Here is a 21,189-nt window from a genome sequence, read left to right as displayed (position 1 = left end):
TGTCTTTACTGCAAGGAAAATAGTTGTTACTAAGCCTATGTACCTTTAGAAAAGATAGCCATAGACCCAGCAATACATTTGATTTTATGTAGAATAAGGCAGCAGATCAGCCCACAGTATAGAAAAAAGAGAACATTAAAACCAGAGAAAATAATTAAAAAGTACAGTAATTTAGAGTTAGTCAATGTAGAAGCTAAACTTTGTTGATCCTTACACCTTGGTAATTAAAAAAAATCAAATTATACATATATATATTTTAAATGAAAGGGCAAAGACATAGCTAAAAATTTCAAGATAATATAAATTTTAAACTTGTGGTGCATTAAACAAGTTAAAATTCTCTTGTCTCCTTCCTTTCCAGCTTAATGAATATGATAGCAGATGTATGTGTGCGTGCACATTTGTGTCTGAGTGTCTGTGTGTCTGAAGAAGTTCCAGCCTATAACTCATTCATTTCAAATGGATATAGTCCTCCTACACCTCATTTGGTCACAGACACCTAAATATTTCTCCTATTCTCTGAAATGATTATTTCGGAAACTTGAAATATTGGGCAGTAAAAAAATTTCATCAGAGCCAGGGACAACTTAGCAATATCAGTTCAGAAACAAATAACTTAATGACAATGAGTAAATAAAATAGTGGCTAAAATTAGACAAAACAAGAAGTAGGTAAGTCCAGCTGCCGGATTAGATGGTATTTCTACAGAGACAATTTGCCTGGGCAATTAAGTTATCCAGATGTTAATTGCTCTACTTCCTAATCACTTCAGAAATAAGAGCTGATAAATCTTGGCCTGCTCAAGTAGAACAGCAAATGTAATACTATAGGTATTCAGAAACCTGGGAAATGAGAAAACAAAATTATCTGTTAAAAAAATTTATATTTGTGTGTGTGTGTGTGTGTGTGTGAGAAAATGTGTAAAAAAGGGGGTACTAGAAAATCATGCTTAATTCAAATATGAAGAATTTTTATCCTGTGAAAATCAAATTTTCACAATGTTAGCTGCTAATTTTTTTTTATCATTTAATTTAGTGAAGAAAATAAATGTTTATTTTTTCTTCTGAATTAATCCTGAGGGCAGCAGCTAGGTGGTGCAGTGAATAGAGCACCAGCCCTGGAGTCAGGACAACCTGAGTTCAAAGCTGGCTTCAGACACTTAATAATTACCCAGCTGTGTGACCATGGGCAAGTCACTTAACCCCATTGCCTTGCAAAAACAACAAACAACAGAATTAATCCTGGACAGAGCTTTTAAAATAACACAATAGCTACTAATAACAATAACCAATTAGTGCTTCCTAGGAAAATTAAGTAAGCATGGTCACTTTCAGAAAGGTTTGGTTAGTCTGGCAGAGCTCAGAAACTGACATAATTGTGGCACATACCTACTGTAAAATAGGAAGTTAAAAACTATTAAATATGGTATTTGTAAAATGCATTATCCCACATAACAGACTAAAACAAAATTTAGATTATGTAGCCTCTGAAATTTAAGACAAATGCACATCATTGAATTAAATGTTAAATCTTGTTCCCTCAATCGGTTAAATTTAGTAGGATTCTGATATAATACATACTGCATTATAGGTTAGTCCAACCCAAAATAGTTCATTATCTTCTCTTGTATTTTAATCATGAGAATGCTTCCTGTTACAACAAATATTTTTTCTGTTTGCTTAAACTTTATATCTTTAATTAAAAATTTAAAACAGTATGTTGATGGCATATAATCACTGTAATAACTATAACTAAAATTTAGATTAGTCTTCCTTAATTAGGTGGAGACTGAGAACTAGACTTGAAATAATAAGCCTGATATCATGGGGACAGTTTAAAAAAAAAAACAAAGATAGCTGGCAATCTACTTTAAAAGAATTTTCTTTTCATTATTTTGCAAAATATAAATGGAAATTTAAGTGAGTTTAACTTACCTCGACAGTATTCCATTAGGATGAGTACTTCCCATACATTATCACTAAATGAATTAATAGCACAGTCCAAGTAACTCACAATATTCTTATGACCAGAGAGCTCTTTCTGTAAAATAGATTAAAAGAATTAATAATTAAATAATTGAAAACCACATTTAAAAAACTTTATACTCTGTAATAGTTACAAATTAACCTATATTTAGGGAATAAAAATAGTAAATATAAATATATGGACTGACATCTGATTTTTATTATAAATTAAATGAATCTTAGTATAAAATGCCATTACATATGGTATATCTAGAATTTTAAGTTTATTTTCTAGAATTCAATGATCAGAGAAATACTTGAAATTTGTGGTTTTTAGAAGTCAAGCAAAATATGAAGGGCTTTTTGAAATTTATAAAAGTAATTTCAATACAGCATGTGACTGGAACACTAAGTATAATGCTTCCTACGCTCTTGGACTCAGTGACAGAGGTTCTCACTCCAGTGGGTAATTTGTCCTTTGCTACCTCTCCTGCATCTCCTACCAGAATCTTTTCCCAGCTACCCCTAATGACTATCCTTGGATCATTCTAATTTATCTAATTGTCTCCCCTATTAGAATTACATTCCTTCAGAGCAGGGAGTGCTTACATAGTCCCTGCAGACAGTAAGCCCTCAAGAAGCAAGGACTGATCAAGGCCTTCCATCTCTCTGCACACTTTCATTATCTATATTGAAAGAGACTGTTCTAAGATCAAAAGAAATAACAGTCATCTAAATGATTCTGAATACTAAAAAATATGAGCCAAGTATTTTAATTACTTAAAGAAAAATTCTTCTTCACCCCTTATTTTCATTCATCCTTCACATTAGAGAGGAGTAAATATGAATATGCTTACATTATCTACCTAGTCAAATCACACAGTCCTTCCAAGTGTCTGGAATTTTACCAGTACTTAAAGTGATAAATAAAACCTCCACCAACACAAGCTCATGATTCCTCTACAACTTGCAAAACTACTTTAGAGTTGGTACAGCTTCAATAAACAATTCATCACTCTGCAGAAAACTAGTCTCTCCACACTTAGCTAAGCTGGTCTAAAGACAACAAAAGTTCCTAGGAATGTACCTCAAGATAGACAGTTTGACAGATTTTGTACTCGAGACATGTAAAGCCTACAAGAATGCCCAAGTCACCACCATTTCTCAGCTCAAAAGTAAAAACATTCCATCACTCCAACATAACCTCCATTTCTATAAATATACCTTTCACCACATAGAAAACCAAACCTTTCAACATATTAACACAAAAAATGAACCGGTAGTTCTAGACTTGTGGGCTATTCTACACCCCCAAGTCCCATGCACCCAAGTCAATGAGGTGGGAAGATTCTTTTCTATATATATGTATGTAGTAAGAAACCTCCAAATACATATATGTGTGTGTGTATACACACATATACATGTGACCAACAATTATATAGCATTCATACCCTTTGGTCCATCCACTGACACTGTTGCAGTAATCATGTAATCTCATCCTGAAACAATGCATACAAGCATTCCCAATTTTCTCTAAGGAGAAATAACTCCTTCACAAATGCTCCCATTTTCTCAATTAATGCATAACCTGTCCTTAATTCCTAATACAGCACAAAAAAATGTTGAGAATATATTGGAAAGATACTGTGATGAAGGCAGATTAGCGACAGCAACCCAGCTGAACTCTCTCAATACTCCCCTTTCAAAGAACTTTAAAATAATTCCTATTAAAAGGTAGAAATAATGAAAGCTTAAGTTGAGACCTTTTTTTTCATCCTAAGAAAAGTTAGGAGATCTGGAAATTGTCAGCATCAGCAGCTTCAGGAGCTCTCTATCAAGGGATGATAAGGGAGTCAAACAACTAGTCAGAAAGAGATTACAAGGGAGTCCTCTGCAGGCACTGGGTCCAAGTTGAGCAGAGTTCAACTTTTAACTTCAAGTGTAAAATCAATAAATAAGTAAGGAAAATGAGCAAACAACAAAAACAACGAAAAACTTGACCATAAAAAGCTGGTGGCGTTTCAGGGAAAATCAAGACATAAACTCAGAAGAAGACAACAATGTGAAATCACTTACAAAGCCTCAAAGAAAAATGCTATTTGAACCCAAGACTAGTAAGGATTTCTGGAAGAGTAAAGAAAGAGATAAGAGTAATGAAGGAAAATTTGGGGAAAGGTGTGTGACACAAGAAAATAATGGAATTTACAGCTTGGTAAAAGAAGCACAAAAAAATGTTGAAATAACACTTTAAAAAACAGAACAGGTCAAATGGAAAAGGAAGTACAAAATTTCATTAAAGGAAATAAGTTCTAAAAAATTAGAAATGGACAAGTGGAAGCTAATGCCTTCATGAAATATCAAGAAACAATAAAATAAAGTCAAAAGAATGAAAAGAAGAAAATATAAAATATCTCATAGGAAAAATTACTGAAAATAGATCAAGGTGAGATAATTTAAGAATTATTGGACTATGTGAAAGCTATAAACAAAGGGTGTAGACATCATCTTGAAAGAAATTATCAAGAAAACTAGCAGTAATACCTTAGATCCAGAGGGTAAAATAGAAACTGAAAACAAAATTTCATACACTGTACCAAGATAAGGTTACATGATTTAGACATGTCATACCCTAAGTCAGAAGAGCAAGGAATAGTTTACCTGTCAGAACTATGGGGAGAAGAATTTATGACCAAACATAAAACAGAACATTACAAAAAGCAAAATAAATGATTTTGATAACAATAAATTTGATTAAATTAAAAATTTAGGTGGGTCAATTATACTGAATAATCTTCAAAAAATGGAAGATTGAGGAAGAGATATGTATTGGGAAAAGGAAGAGGTAGAAAAGGGAAATTTTTCTCACAAAGTCCACAAGAAAGGCCTTTTCAAGGGGAAAATTGGAGCAGCAGTCAATGCTTGAACCTTGCTCTTATCAGAGGTTGATTCAAAGAGAGAAAACTATAAAGACTATAGTTTCATAGAAATCTTAACTTACCCAATAGCGAAACAGGAAAGGAAAGAATAAAAGGAGGTGATAAAAGGGAGGACAAATTAAGGAGGCAGTGATTAGAAACAAAATAAGACTTTTGAAACAGGATAAAAAGAGAAGAAATAGAAGAAAATAGGAGGGAAGGAAATACACAGTAATAACTGTGAATGTGAATGGAATGAGACTGCTCATAAAACAGAAACAGACAGCAGAATGGATTAGAAATCTGAATCCAACAATATGTTATTTAAAAGAGACTCACTTGAAACAGAAAAACAAACACAGAGTTAAAAGGGCTGGAGCAGAATCTATTATGTTTCAGCTAAACTTTTTTAAAAAAGGCAGGAGTAACAATCATGATCTCAGGCAAAGCAAAGGCAAAAATAGACAAAATTAAAAGAGATAATCAGAGAAATTGCAATTTGCTAAAAAAGGTACCATAGTCAAAGACAATGAAGTAACATTTTCAGCCAAGTTTCTCTGATAAAGGCCTCATATTTCAAATAAATACTGATTATAGAACTGAGTCAAATTTATAAAAAGGGCTATTCTCTCCAGCCAAAGGAAATAAACAGGCAGTTTCAGAAGAAGAAATCGAAGTTATCACTGAGTAGAGAAATGGAAACAACTGAGATACTAACTCACCTACCCAAAATGACAAATATTGGAAGGGATGAGGGAAAAATTGAAACACTAATGAACTGCTAGTGGAATGGAGAACTGTCCAACCATTCCAAAGTATTATTAGAACTGTGCATAGCCCCTCTGACCAGTATTACCACTATTAGCATTGTATTCCAAAGAGATCAAAGAAAAAGGGAAAGGATTTAAATGTACAAAAATATTTATGGCAGTTTTCAGTGATGACAAAGAATTGGAAACTGAGAAGTTCATCAAATGGAGAATGGGGCTGAACAAGCTGTGCAAATGACTGTGTATTATTGAATACTGGAGTATTACTGAACTATAAGAAATTACAAGGTGGGGGTTAAGTTTCAGAAAAAAAAATGGCAAGACCTAAATGAACTGAGGCAAACTGAAATGAGAAAAACCAGGAGATTATGATACATAATAATAGCAATGTTGTAATGCTGCTCAACTGTCAGATTTGGCTACTCTGATCAATTCAATGACCTAAGGATTTATGATGAAAAGGACTTAAAGGATGGAAAAAATACTACCCACCACCAGAGAGAAAACCAATGAACTCTGAGTACAAACTAAAATACAATTTTCTCTCTTTATTTTTTTAATTTTTAAAATGACTAATATGGAAATGTTCTACATATTTTACATAGATAATCAATATCATATTGCTTACCTTCTCAGTAAGTGGGGAATGAATAAGAGGGAGAGAATTTAGAACTCAAAATTTTAAAAAGAATACCAAAAATAAATTAAATCAATGAATGAAATCAGAAGTAAACTGGGGGAAAATAAAAATGGAAGTATTGTTTTAAAACAAATTAAAAAGAATACATTTTTGGCTTTGATCTTCCTACAGGACATATTTAGTAATTGGGATACCTGGTCCAGAAGGTATAAGCATGTCATTCTCTTTCCAACAGAATTCCAAATGAGACCCCCAGGGATGGTTGAATAATTCCACAACCTCACCAACAATACATATCCACATGTGCCTTTTCATAGCCCCACTAGGACTAATATTCACTCAATGTTACCCATTTGTTAAAGGAGAAGGAAATTTCAGATAATTACTATCATTAGTGATTTAGAACAAATGATTATTATTATACATAGAACTAGGGACTAGAAGTTCACCCCTGCCAACCCCACCCCAGGAAAATCCCCCTGCAAAGATAGGTAGGCACCTTCTCTGAAACTTCAGCAGTCTTAAAGAATTTCCTAAGGCAGGTCTTCCTGGTTTCAAGGCCAGCAGTTCCTACTGCCTTCACTGTCTGTCATTTGTTAATACTTTAGCATAATTCAATTTTCAAAATGTTTAACAGAAACCAGTAAGAGAGGCAATTAAATTTGAGCTCAAACTTTTTCCCCCAGAGGAAAAGAAAAAAACATGACTATGCCTTCTAAAAGATCTTGCCCATTACTAATTCAAAATGTAAAAACGAATGTATACTGTACAACTCTTAAAACTGTTCAAAATTTTAAAAATGTTCAATATAATGATTTCTTTATAGTTTTCTCTCATGTGAAAAATGGTAAACTCAGGGACACTAAATCAACCTATCTTAAAATATAGAAGCTATCACATTTTTAGATCACTAAAATCATGGGACAGTGTAGATTCTATGTGTTAATAGGCTATTATCATCTGAAACTACTTCCTAAGTAATACATAAGCATAGAACACACATTAAAAAAATACAATTAAAAGAAAAATAGGGTTGATGTAAGTCTTAAAGATTAGAACCAACTGATAAATCATATAAATATAAAGATGGGAACAGGTCATTCTCAAAGACAGAAACCTCAGCTATCTAAAGCCTCTGAAGTGGCGAGCTGGAGAACTAGCTGCTGTGTACTTGGCCTCAGAAACTATGTTACCTAACTTCTGTTTGCCTAGTTGCCTCGATTATAAAATGAGAATTATTATAACAACCACCTAGGAGTGTTATGAGAATGAAATGAGGTGATTTTTGTAAAGCTCTTATATCAGACACATAGTAGGTCCCCCTTCTTGGACTCTCCCAAATAAAAAGAAATGCTCCAATAATTACAGAAATTCAAAGTAAAGACGTTTTTAAGTTTTATTTCATACCCATCATAATGGCAAAGTTAACAAAAAAAGAAAAGAACAGATTCTCCAGGGCTGTGGTAAAATAGACACAGTGAGTGTTGATAAGTTGTGCATGGAACCAAATATCCTGGAATCAATTTGGAATTTATACAAAAAAGTTACTAAATAATGTATACATTTTAACCCCACTCCCCATATCACAAAAAGGTGAAAGATAAAGGAAAAGACCTTCTGTGTACAAAAAATGTCTAAGTTCTTTTTTTGTAGCAGAATAAAACTGGAAACTAAGGGGGTCCATCAGCTGGGGAAGGTCTAGACCCAGTGGTATATGAAGTAATAGAATAATACCATGCTTTTAAAAAAAAACACAAAAAGGATGATTTTAAAAGAAACATTTTCGATTTATATGAAGAGATAGAGTGAAATGAGTAGAATCAGAAGAACAATTTGCAAGAATAATCTTTATAAAAATGACAGCATTCCTGAAGTTTTGTATAAACTGATAAAGAATGAACTGAGCAGAACCAGGAGAACAATTTATATAGTAAATACACTATTAAAATAAACCTAATTTTGAAAGATAGAAAAACTCTGATCAATACAAGGACCAAATATGAGTCCCAGGGATCAATAATGAAGAATGAGATATGCAAGGCCAATGAGAGAATCTGTTTGGCTTGACTAAATATCTGTAACAGAATTTGTTCTTTTCCTCCCATGGGGTGGGGGAGAGAAAAGAAGAGAAGACTATTACTTTAATTCTAAAAAACAAAATTAGAAATTGCTTTATATTTTTGTAATTTCTTTATCTTTATTTTATTTTTCCCCTGGTTATAGAAAAAGCAAGTTTCAACATTTACTTCCAATACCCTAAGTTTCAAATTCTGTCCCTTTCTCCCACCCCAATCCCCCTCACTGAGAAATCAAGTTACTTGATACAGGTTAAAAATATGTAGTCATGAAAAACATTGCCATAATAGTCATGTGGTAAAAATAAATATAACCCCCTCAAAAAAAAGAGAAACATCAAGAAAACCAAAGTGAAAAGGAAAAAATGTTTCAATCCCTATTCAGATACCATGAGTTCCGTCTTTGGGATGGATATTATTATCATAAGTCCCTCAAGTTCTCATGGGTCATTGCATTGCTGAGAAAAGGTAGATCACTCACAGCTGATCATCCTGCAACATTGCTGTTATTTTGTTTACGGTACCTTTCCCATTGCATCTGCTCAAGTAAGTCTTTTACTGAGAGCATCTCGTTTATCACTTTCCATAATAGAACAGCATTTCATCTCAATCACTCCCCAATCACTGTTCACTCATTCCCCAATCACTGGGCATTCCCTCAATCTCCAGCTCCCCATTATAAATATCACTTTACATATATGTTCTTTTCTTCCTTTATTTCCTCTCTTCTAGAATACAGACCTAGCAGTGGCACTGCTAGGACAAAGGGTGGGCATGGTTTTAAAGCACTTTGGACATAGCTCCAAATTGCTCTACAAGACTGTTGAACCATTTCACAACTCCTCTAACACTCATCACTTTCTCCTTCTGTTCTATTAGCCAACCCAATAGGTATAAGGGAGTATACTCAAAATTGTTCCAATCTGCATTTTCCCTAACAAAAATGAGTCAGGATATTTATTGATTCAGATTGCATTGATAACCTTATCTGAAAACTGTTCACATCTCTTGATCATTTATCATATGGAAAATGGCTCTTATTTTTTTTAATTTGAATCAGTTCTCTATGTTTGAGAAATGAGGTCTTTATCAGAGCAACTTGTTGCAATATTTTTTCCAGTTACTAATGCTCATGCTAATACTTCTAGCTAACTAATGCTAATTTCCAGTTACTAATGTATTTCCCTCACTTCTATTCTCCCCACCCCCCCATGTATTCTATTCTCTCTCTTCCCCACCCCAGCTCCACCCTCTTTCTCCCATCCCTTTCCTTTCTTATTTTTCTCTAGGGTAAGAGATTTGTGTACCCAATTGAATGAGTATTCCCTGTTATTCCCTCTCTGAGCCAATTCATAAGAGATTAAAATTCACTCACTGCCCCACACCTTCCACTTCCATCACTATATTGCAAAAGATTTTTATTGCCTCTTTCATATAATCTAACTTATCCCATTTTACCTCTCCTTTCCCTTCTCTCTCAGTACATTTCTTTCTCTTCCATTAACTCCATCTTTTTAATATATTACATCTTCAAATTCAACTCCCAATTGTGCCATATATGTGTATGTATATATATATATTACTTCTAACTGCTAATAAAAGAGGAAGTTCATGAGTTATCAGTATCATCTTCCCAATATAAACAATTCAACATCATTAAGTCCCTTATTATTTGCCTCTCCTATTTATCTTTTTATGCTTCACTTGAGTCTTTTATTTGAAGATCAAATGTTCTGTTCAGTTCTAGTCATTTTATCAGCAAAGCTTGAAAGTCCCCTATTTCATTGAATATCCATCTTTTTCCCTGAAAGAATCTGTTCAGTTTTGCAGGGTGGTCGATTCCTAGTTATAATCCAAGCTCTTTTGCCTTCCATAATATTATATTCTAAGCCCTACGCTCCCTCAATGTAGAAGCTGCTAAATCTTGTTTTTATCCTGACTTGGCTCCATGATATTTGAACTGTTTGCTTCTAGCTGCTTACAATATTTTCTCCTTGACTTGGGAATTCTGAAATTTGGCTATAATATTCCTGATAGTTTTAAATTAGCAATCTCTTTCAGGAGGTAATTGGTAAGATTCTTTCAATTTCTATTTTGCCCTCTGCTTCTAGAATATCTGGGCAGTTTTTTCTTTACTATTTCCATGAAAAATGAAGTCTAAGTTCTTTTGCTGGTCATGACTTTCAGGCTGTCCAATTATTTTTAAATTATCTTTCCTGAATCTGTTTTTCAGGTCAGTTTTTCTAATGAGATTTCACATTTTCTTCTAGTTTTTCATTCTTTTGGCTTTGTTTTATTGTTTCTTGATTTCTCACAAACTCATTGGCTTTCCTTTGCTCGAGTCTATATTTTAAGTAATTATTTTCTTCATTGAGCTTTCCATTTCCTTTTCCATTTGGCCAATTCTGGTTTTTAAGGCATTCTTCTCATTGGCATTTTGGATTGCTTTTGCCATTCAATCCAAACTGGTTCTTAAGATATTTTCTTCAGTATTTTTTGTATTTCCTTCACCAAGCTAATGACTTGGTTTTCATGATTTTCCTATATCACTCTCATTTTTCTTCCCAATTTTTCCTAGTGGAGGCTGTGGATACAGAAGCTTTGGCTTTGTTATCTTCTTTGAGTGTGTATTTTGATCTTCCTCATGACCATAATATCTGTCTATGGTCAGATTATTTTTCTTCTGTTGTTTGCTCATTTCCCCAGCCCATAACCTGATTTTATCTCTTTGTTAAATTGGGGCTCTGCTTCCAGAGCAAAGGATGCACTGACCCAAGTTTTTGAGGGTTTTTGCAGCTGTTTTCAGACATAGCCCCAGGGACCAGCAAGTTTTCAATTCTTCAATTATTCTTGTAAATATGAGAGTCTATGACTGCTCTCCTAACCCGCTGCTCTGGTCTGTGGATAACCACAAGCACTCACCTCTGGTCCCTGCTCCAATAAGGCAGTAAATTCTTATATACTTCTACTCCTTTTCCTGGAATTAGGGCCCCAAGACTATGACATGGATAGAATATGGGCAAAGCCATAGAGTCCTGGTTTTGTCACAGCAACAAGACCCCTGTATATGTTATTACCTCTCTGAGTCAATTCAGATGAAAGTAAGGCTCATTCATTCACTCCTCCCTTCGCGCCTGGGGACTGAATGCTTTGGAAGCAGCTTCCAGGTGGTTCCCATGACCTACTTCTAGTCTGCTGGGGCCAGGTCTGTGCTACTCTCCCTGTGAGCAGTTTTCCTGATGATCTTCTATGTTGTCCTTGGCAATCCCTGTGCTGAGAGATCTGAAAACCACCACCACTGCCACTGACCCATGGGCCTGGAGGTCTGTTCCTAGATGACTAGGGCTGGTTCACTTCAGTGTGGATCGTGCTACATTGCTGGTCCTTTCTAACCTCCATTGCAATAGATCCTTCCTACAGATTATCCATGTTATCCTGGACTGAAAAAATGTTTCATTCAATCTTTTTGTAGGTTCTGTCTCTCTAGATTTTGGTTAGCACCATTATTTAAAGTGGTTTAGAGGATTAGTATTTGGAGTGATTTGGGGGAGAGCTCCGGCAAGTCCCTGTCTCACTCTACCATCTGGACTTCACTTTGGCTTTACATTTTTTAATTTGAGAGTTCTTTTAAAAAAAAAACTAAGTTAAAATTTACTTTTAAATATCCAAATGAGAACTATTTTTCTATGAAAAGTCTATGAAATCTGTATGATGTGTCAATTTATTATCTGCTGTCAAACCAAAGTAGCCAGTAGTTTACTTCTTAAACTACATAAAATATAATTATTAATTTTCAAGTTTGGTTGTTCAGTCATTTCAGTCATATGACCCCATCTGGGATTTTCTTAGCAAAGATACTGGGATGGTTTGCCATCTCCTTCTCCAGCTCATTTTACAGATGCAGAAAGGAAGCAAACAGGGTGAAGTGACTTGCTGAAGGTCATACAGCTAATAAATATCTAAATCTAAATTCGAACTCAAGTCTTCCTGACTTCAAGGACTGACACTCTATTCTCTGTACCACCCAGCTATCCCTAATTCCCTGACACTCTATTCTCTGTACCACCCAGCTATCCCTAATTCCCTGACACTCTATTCTCTGTACCACCCAGCTATCCCTAATTCCCTGACACTCTATTCTCTGTACCACCCAGCTATCCCTAATTCCCAAGTTTACCATTAAATAAATCATTTAACACTAAATTTTATCTTATAATGAACACAACCTATAATAAATACGTATACCTATGCACTCATATATACACAGAATTCTGAATATCTAAATATTTTATAATACTGAACACTTAGATTTTTAGAATGTTTCTGATTTTTGTCGGATTAATTTCAAGGTTGAGTAAGTAGTTTTCCTTGGCCTGGTATATTAACTAACTCACTTTGAATTTAATAAGATAGGCAATAAATAGGAAATAGTTACAATATACCTAAATAAACTCCTCAAAGTTCCTTTCCAATCAATACTCTGAATGTTAAAAAAATTCACATCAGTTTTCAAAACCAGACAGAAATCCATTTTAAATGACTAATTAATTTCTGGTTCTAAGTAACTGGCCCTGCTAACCTCACCTAGAATCAATCTATATTGATTTCTGAGGAAAATGAATTTAGAGACATAACTCAAAAATTTCACCAGTGACACATTAAAAACAAATGAGGAACCAAATAAAACTGTAAGCAGTTTTATACAAATTAAACTGCTAAGAAATACAAACACGACAACAAATAGCAGTCAACCTTGGGCTGCTCTCCTTGGACAGTGCCAAGGCTGGACAGAAGGAACAGTTCCCCTCCTCCCCTTGAAGCCTCTCCTGAACCAGAATGTTGTCCTTTACCATGAAAAAAAGCTGAAGTCAGTTTATGGAATCAGGCATAGGAGAGGTAACAGCTTTTGAGATATAGTAAAGTAGTGCGGTTTTCAGAACTGACTCTTACTTTGCTGAGCGGCTGTTACTGTCACAGCTAAGGGTGTTTTGGGGAAAGGATAAGACTTGGGATTTCATCAGTGATAGGGTCCCCTGGGTCAGAAGCAGAGTGTGAACTGCCCTTCCTCTAGATCTCTTTGACACCCAGCACCAGTCTTGTGAGTGGCGCTTGACAGTGTGTCACCAGTACCTCCTCCGTATCCCTATCAGAATCCATCTAACCCCCTTCTGCTGTGTGAAGGCTAAGCCTAGACCACTGATCCCTTCCCTTACCTCTTGCAGTAGAGACTAAGGCTGGGATAAGAACTCCATAGGGAGAGAAGAGAGCAAAGGCTGAGACTTTCAACCCCCAGAGTCAGAGAAAAGGCTTACCCCCAGGGCATAAGTCGCTGCCAGGCTGGGCCTAGGATTTTCCTGAGCTGTACCTTCTTGAAAGAGGGCAGAGGGCCCAAGCTCAGAATCTCAGTGACAAGCAAGGAAGTCCTCTCTCTCCATATCCCTTGGACCCTTGAGTCCCTCCTCACTGCTGAGGTCTGGGACTCAGCTCCAAGCTCTGCCCTATCACCATGAGGTTGGGGCTTATCCCTTTACCAAAGCATCTGTCTAGTAAGCCTAATTATAAGCATGTCATCTGCTCCCTTAAATGGAAGCACCCCCGAGGGCAGCTCCTGTCTTTGTCATCCCCTAGTTGGCAACACAGTGCTGAACAACAGTTGATGTAAGTAAATACACAAATGTTCCCAAAGTAGATGATTCTCTACTCACCATAATTGTTATTTCTCTCTTACAGATGTTCAGGTCAGGCATGTTATTAACATACATTCGTTTTAATGCACATCGTATCCCACCATGTGTCCGTACCAGAAACACAGTGGAGAATCCACCTAGGGGAAGGAGGGGGCAAAGTTAATTCAAAAGAAATAAGTGGACATATAAACTAAAGATTATTTTTGAAAATCTCATGTGATTTAAAAAAATAATTACTATCAGTAGGAGAGAGGGGATATATCTTTTCTTGGCTTATAATCAAGAAATTCCAATCTTACCTATCTTTTTTTTTTTAGGTTTTTTGCAAGGCAAATGGGGTTAAGTGGCTTGCCCAAGGCCAAACAGCTAGATAATTATTAAGTGTCTGAGACCGGATTTGAACTCAGGTACTCCTGACTCCAGGGCTGGTGCTTTATCCACTGCGCGCCACCTAGCCGGCCCAAGAAATTCCAATCTTAACCATGAAACACTAGAAGTCAGTTCATTTGCAATCTGTGATACAAATTTATTTACTTAAAATGATGATTCTCTATAGTCAAACGCTGCCTTCCCATTTAGGCACAATACCACAGTTTTAAAACAACAAACTTTTTGCAATTATTCACAAATTATGAGGGCAGATAATAGTTTTTCACCTTGATATCACTTTATATTTAATAGTTTTCCCTACAAAAATCCTTCTGAGATAAGAACTACTCAGTATTACTATCTAAATTTAATAGTTCAAAAAATACAGAGAGAGTACATGACTTGCCCAGTCACATATCTCATAGCCCAGAACTAGATCTTCTGACCTAAATCTATCAACAATGGTGGGGGGGGGGGGGGGGGAGAAGAGGTGTGCAAAAGAGAAAGGATTAATAGACAAATAAATACAAGTTATATATACAAAAGATACACTGATGTAATAAGAAAAAAGATAGTAATTGGGGGAAATCAAGAAAGAACCCTTGCAGGAGAGTACCTGTGGCTCCCTTAAAAGGAGTCAGGAGTTTCTGAAAGGAGAGATACAAATGGGGGCCACTTCAGTCATAGAGGACCAGGCAGGAAGTGGGGGTGGGGGGAAGAGAAGCAGGAAGAGGAGGAGGAAGAAGAGAAAGAGAAGGTAGAGGAGGAGGAGCAGCTCTTATTTGATGCTTCCTGGTCTACAAAGGTCTACACACATTATCTCACAACCTGAAAGGTATTTTTGACATGAGAAACCAAAGGGTTGACAGGTAACTTGACCAGATTTGATTTCAGTTGTTCCTAATGGCAAATGTCAAGTCTATCCCATTATCCAAGAGGCCTCCCAATGAAAGGAAGAGAGGGAGCCTGGATACCTCCGTACTTTAAATGACAAATAAAGGATTGTGTACCCTAAAGCCTATGGGAAGCTATTAAAGTTTCTTTAATATAAAAATAGTAGGATGAGATCTATGCTTTAATGTGAACAATCTGGCAGGTATATGAAAGATGAGTTGGATGTAGAGATACCAGGAAATTAAAGGATGAAGAGCTGTGGCATGGGCAGAGAAAAAGGACAAATATTTTAGAAATGCTTAAGTTAGCCAGGTAGAGAAGCAGATAGAGCATTGAACTTGGGAGTCAGAAAACTAGCCTGAAACACTTCCTAGCTGTGTGACTCTGGACAAATGGCTTTGACCTCAGTCGCCTCAGTTTCTGTTTTTTTTTTTTAAAAAAGGATACTAATAGTACTTTCCTCATCTCCTAGAAGATGGCTGGAGAGCCTTAATTCAGTCCCTGGCACTAGATATTTGTTTCCTTCCTGAGGAAGGGTAATCAGGAAGACTTGGTTAAATGATTGAATACAGAGTGTGAGGAAGAGTGAAGAAGGATAATCAATCAATAAACATTTACTATGTGCTAAAAAGTTGGGGATACAAAGAGAGGTAAAAGACAGTTCCTGACCTACTAGAGTAATGTCAGTGTCAGAGAAGAGAAAAGGGGATATTCAAGAGATGTAGCAAAGGTAAAAATTAAGGTCCTGACAACAGCTTGGATATGAGATAAGAGAGTGAGGAATCCAGGATGATTCCTAGGTTCCAAGTCAGAGAAACTGGGAAGGCAGTGCTGCCCTACACAGTAATAAGGAAAGGGGGGATTTAACGGGAAAAGATAACAAGCTCAATTTTGGTCATACTGAGTTTGAAGAATCTATAAGACATCTAGTTCAAGATGCTGAAAGGTTAATGGAGAAGAAAAGAGACTGGAGGTCAGCAGACAGATTGGGGCAGGAAAGATAGACTTGAGAATCAGTCTTGAAATGGTCATTAAAGCCATGGGAGATGATAAGATAAACAAATGAAGTAGCATAGAGGGAGAAGAGAAAAGGGCCCAGGACAGAACCCTGAAGAACACAAGATTGGAGGGAATGATCTGGAAGTGGATCCAGCAAAGCTGTTAGAGAGGTAAGAAGAAAACCAGTAAAGAGAAGAAAGTATTAAAGAGAGTGATCAACATTGTCAGAAGCTTCATAGAGATCAAGGAAAATAAGGATTTCAAAAAGGCCATTGTATTTGGCTAGTAGATCACCAGGGGTTGAAAGTAATCTATTTTGGAAGGAAAAGGTCAGAAGGTAAATGGTAAAGGATTAATAAGAGAATAAGAAGAGAGAACATATAGCTACCTATGATAGAAATCCATTTTGCATAATTTATTTAAAAAGAGATTTCAAACCTGAGTGATGGAAGGATAGCAATGACCTTCAACAAAAATCATGAAGTCAGGAGGACTTCAGTTTAGGAGGGAAAATTAAGTTTGGTTTGGGATGTGATATGTTTCAGATGCCTCCTGGCTTCCCATTGAGTTTCAGCTAAAATCCCACCTTCTACAGTAAACCTTTTCCAACTTCCTCTGAGATGAGGAGAAAGAGCAATTCATGAATGCACAATAATGCAGACTAGTGTAGCCAAATTGAAGGTGGAGAATAAAGAGTAAGAAGATTGGAAAGATAGGTGAAGACTAAATTATGAAAGGTTTTGAATGCTAAACTGAGCATTTTGAATTTGCTCCTGAAGCAAGAAAAAGCCACCTGAATTATTGAGAAGAAGGATAAGATGGTCATACCCAAGTTTTAAGAAAATCATGTTGGCAACTGAAAATGCAGGAAGCATTTGAGTAGAGACTTGAGGCAGGCTACCATAATAGTTCAAGTGTGAAGTAATGAAGGCCTGCATCAAAATGATGGAAATATCAGGAGAGAATGGGATGCATTCAGGAGATATTGCAAAGATGAATGACAGGTTTTGGCAACAACTTGAATATGGGGGGGGGGGGGTAAGAAGATAACAAGAAATAGAGGATGATCCAGAAGGACTGGGAGGATGGATGTTACCCCACAAAGCAATAAGGGGGAAAAGGATTTGTCCAGAAAGATAAGATTAAGCTTTGGATATATTGAATTTAAGATGTCTATTAGAATGAAAGGCAGTTGGAGAAGAGACTGGAAGTCAACAGAGAAATAACTTTAAAACTTACAGCTTTCTTCTTGATGATAAAGGTATATTATCATGGGGCAGCTAGGTGGTACAGTGGATAGACCACTGGCCCTGGAGTCAGGAGGACCTGAGTTCAAATCTGACCTCAGACACTTAATTACCTAGCTGTGTGTGACCTTGTGTGACCACTTCACCCATTGTCTTGTCAAAAAAAAAAAAGTATATTATCACACCATACTTCTTGGGAGTTCAGTTTTTGACTTTTAAAGGAGATGAAGATGAACAATAAGAAAAAAAGAGCTTCATGAGGTAACAGGAGCTGAAAGATAAAGGACAGTCTGCAAAGAAACAGAAGTGAGCTATGAAGGTAAGGCTGGGAGGAGCTCAATATGCACACTATCTCCATGGAAAGATGGTAGGAAAAATATGTAGTCAGACAAGTCCCTCAGGAGTCCAGAAGGTTGCTCTGACCATTCAAGTCCCCTTTTTGTCATTGTCCCAAGAAGTTTCATGAAAAAGAAGAAAGGAAGACAGCGTCAAATCCTTTAGACAATTTTAAATCAGGTATTTTTAGAAACTCAACAAAACATTAACAACTTTAGCAAGGTAAAATTAGTTTCATTAAATAGTCTGACTATTCCATAAAGAGTAAATATTGTTAAAAGAATTGCTTTCCCACAAAGTGAAGAGTTTGAGCTTCACACAAGTGAAGAGTTGGATGAGAACTGGATAAGAACAGCTAATTTCAGTAGATATGTCTGTTATTTAGAAACTATTATATAACAAAATTTTATTATATATAATGGTTTTCACTAAAATTGAATTCTACTATATGATCTAAAAAGTTCTCAAAGTGCTAGTTGCTCTTTAAAATACAAAACTGAAAAACTTCAAAATACAAAGCAAAAAGAAAAGTTCCTCAAATATCTTCCTGTGGTTCCTCTCTGCTTGCAACAGGATATGAGAAGTAGTTAGCTAATGCCACCTGGGGTTCTAATTTTTGTAGACTGTTCTCATTTTTTTAAGACTTTAAACTTCTTGAGAGCAAGAAATGTCTTTTTCTTACTCAAGTCCCTAGCATTGTATTCTCCATCAGAAATCAGAAAGACCCAAGTTAAACTCCTGTCTCTGACACCCAGTACTTGTGTGCCCTAGAGTCCATTGTCTGACTTCTCTGCCCCTCAAGCAGTTGTCTTCTATCTTATACAGAAAGATTTGAGGGAGTTTTCACCGTGACGTACAGAGTTCTAGAGTTGTGAGGAACCTCAAAGATCATTAGGCCTTCATTTTACAAATGAGGAAACTGAGGCCTAGATAGTTTGACTTGTTCATACAGCTGAATCAGAATTTGAATTCCAATCTAGTGACTGACTCCACATGCAGTAGTCTTTCTACTGCATCACACTGCTGCAACAATAAGTTACCAAAGAATTTAATTTTTTAAAATGCTTTCCTATTTAGACTTCCATCAAAATTAATACACATAGGAATGATGAGCAACATTTGTACAAATAGTCCTGTCTCTTACTCAACATCATCTCATGAAGCCTCTCATCCCCCCAACCCATCTCCCTTCCCCATACTCACAGACTACAAAATCTGACCGTCATTTCCTACTCAAAAATTGTCAATGATTCCTTCTCTTCTCTACAGGACAAAATCCTCAGTCTATCACTGAAAACCTTCATAGGCTGGTTATTTCCTTCCATTACATAATGTTCTTCCATTCACACTCCGTTTCAATCCAAATGACCTACCAGCTATTTCCAATTCATACCATGAATCTCCTGCTCCCAAATCTGTCCTCCTGCTCCCCAACCCCTCTCTTACTCTCCAACCACCATGTCTTTACACCATTTTTTTTGTCACCTCAGTCTCTTCAAATCATAGCTTTTACCTAAAGTCTTTCCTGATCTTCACTCTCCCCACTCCCATTTACTAATGCCTCTTTTGCATTTATTTGGTCTCATGTGTGTACGTGCACACACACACACACATATATATATATATATATATACAGCTATGCATATAGTACCCCCCCCCAAATAGAGATTAATCTCTTTGAGGACAGAAACCAATTCATTTGAGATGTATATCCCCAGTCCCTCACAAGCCCTGACAAAGTTTCTTAATCAATGCTCTTTTGATTCTTTCAAAGCACAACACAGGTACCACTTCTTCTGTCCTTAATGACCCTTCACCCTGCCAACAAGACCCTCTTCTTGAAATTATAAAACTTTGAATGATCACTTTCTGGGCACCTATCTGTGAACACTTCTCCCAAGTTGCTTCCTTGAGAGCCAAGATTGTTTATTTTTCTATCTGAATTCCCAGAGCCTAGAATCATAGTGGTGATAAGCACATAAATAGGATTTGAGGGAGGGGTGGCTGTGCTAAGTCACCACAATCTTACTTTTTCCTCCAGAATCATCTAGATCCAGTGACCAGATTTGAATCAGGATGACTGGAGATGCCTGGGATGTGAGGCAATCAGGTTTAAGTGAGTTGCCCCAGGTCACACAGCTAGAAGTGTCTGAGGTCATATTTGAACTCAGGTCCTCCTGACTTTAGGGCCATATCTTTATCCACTGTGGCAATTAGATGCCCCTAGATCACAGTAAATATTTATTCAATGTCTGTTTAAATAAAATGGAATGTAAGACCAAGAACAGAAACATAATTTCCTTTAAGTTTTTCTATAATTTATCTCTGAAGTTCACAAACTCTACTTTCATATTAAAAGCAAATGACACATATCTTAGCTAACTCCCAAAATAACAGCTCTCAAAAGTACCTCTGAAGAAGATACACACACACACACACACACACACACACACACACACACAATTGAGTGCAAATGCAAAATGTGGTGCAGTTTGAGGTTTGGGAGTTTTCAGTGTACAGAATTCGTGTCTGCCTTTTATAACAATACTCCTCCCCCCACTTCAAATCACTTAACATGTCAAACTAAACTCATTTCTTCCAAATCAGCATATTTGCCCCCAAGGTCAGTAAGTGTCACCTTTATCCTTGTTTAAATCTCACAAGCTCATAACCTCAATTTATTCACTAAAGCTTTGGCTGCATGGCCAGAATTTGTCACGGCATTCTGGGTGGTTATCCATTTAGTCACCAATAGAATGATAATCTTCATTTCTTTATATTGGTCTGGAACGAAGGGATGAAATAGGAGGGAGAGGGGAGAACAGAGAACAAAGAATTCGTACCAGAACATTTCAATAAGGTAAATGAGTCCTTCCTTTTCAGTGGAAGTTTGCTTTACAGACCCCTGAAATATAAAAAGGTAAGCATATTCCTGAAGCTACAAGATTGATAGGCCTGAGTATTTTGGAACCTGCCTGTAGAGTAATAGGTCCTTGATTTAAACCTTCAAATATTTCAGAGAATTTCCAAAAAAATAAAACCAGAGGTTTATTATACAACATCTCAAAAAAACCCATTGAAAATGTCCCAAGAAACAATACCGAACTAAAAAGAAGCATTTAAAATAAAAATCTAAGACTTTCAAATACAGAGGCTGCTAGGTGGCACAGTAGATAGAGCACCAGCCCTGGAGTCAGGAACCTGGGTTCAAATCCGGTCTCTTAATAACACTTAATAACTACCTAGCTGTGTGGCCTTGGGCAAGCCACTTAACCCCACTGCCTTGCAAAAAA

General features: G+C 36.3%; 1 protein-coding gene across 6 annotated transcripts in view; it reads right to left on the bottom strand.

Moving 5' to 3' along the window:
* The window catches only part of BMP2K (BMP2 inducible kinase), a 108,073-nt gene that overhangs the window by 58,850 nt on the left and 28,034 nt on the right, over positions 1–21,189 (bottom strand). For all 6 annotated transcript variants that reach the window (XR_012476886.1, XM_074228560.1, XM_074228562.1 and 3 more), the window contains exons 2-3: positions 14,070–14,188; positions 1,935–2,040 (exon numbers count right to left, since the gene is read on the bottom strand). Coding sequence is in view for 5 of the 6 variants with exons in the window: in XM_074228560.1 (XP_074084661.1) it covers positions 1,935–2,040; positions 14,070–14,188 (225 nt within the window). In the remaining variant the exon portion in view is untranslated. The remainder of the gene's footprint in view (positions 1–1,934; positions 2,041–14,069; positions 14,189–21,189) is intronic.

Source organism: Macrotis lagotis, chromosome 3 (assembly GCF_037893015.1).
Source record: "Macrotis lagotis isolate mMagLag1 chromosome 3, bilby.v1.9.chrom.fasta, whole genome shotgun sequence".
NCBI classification, from domain to species: Eukaryota; Metazoa; Chordata; class Mammalia; order Peramelemorphia; family Peramelidae; genus Macrotis; species Macrotis lagotis.
Note: the sequence above shows the minus strand (reverse complement) of the source record. Positions and strands in the feature narration are given on the sequence as shown.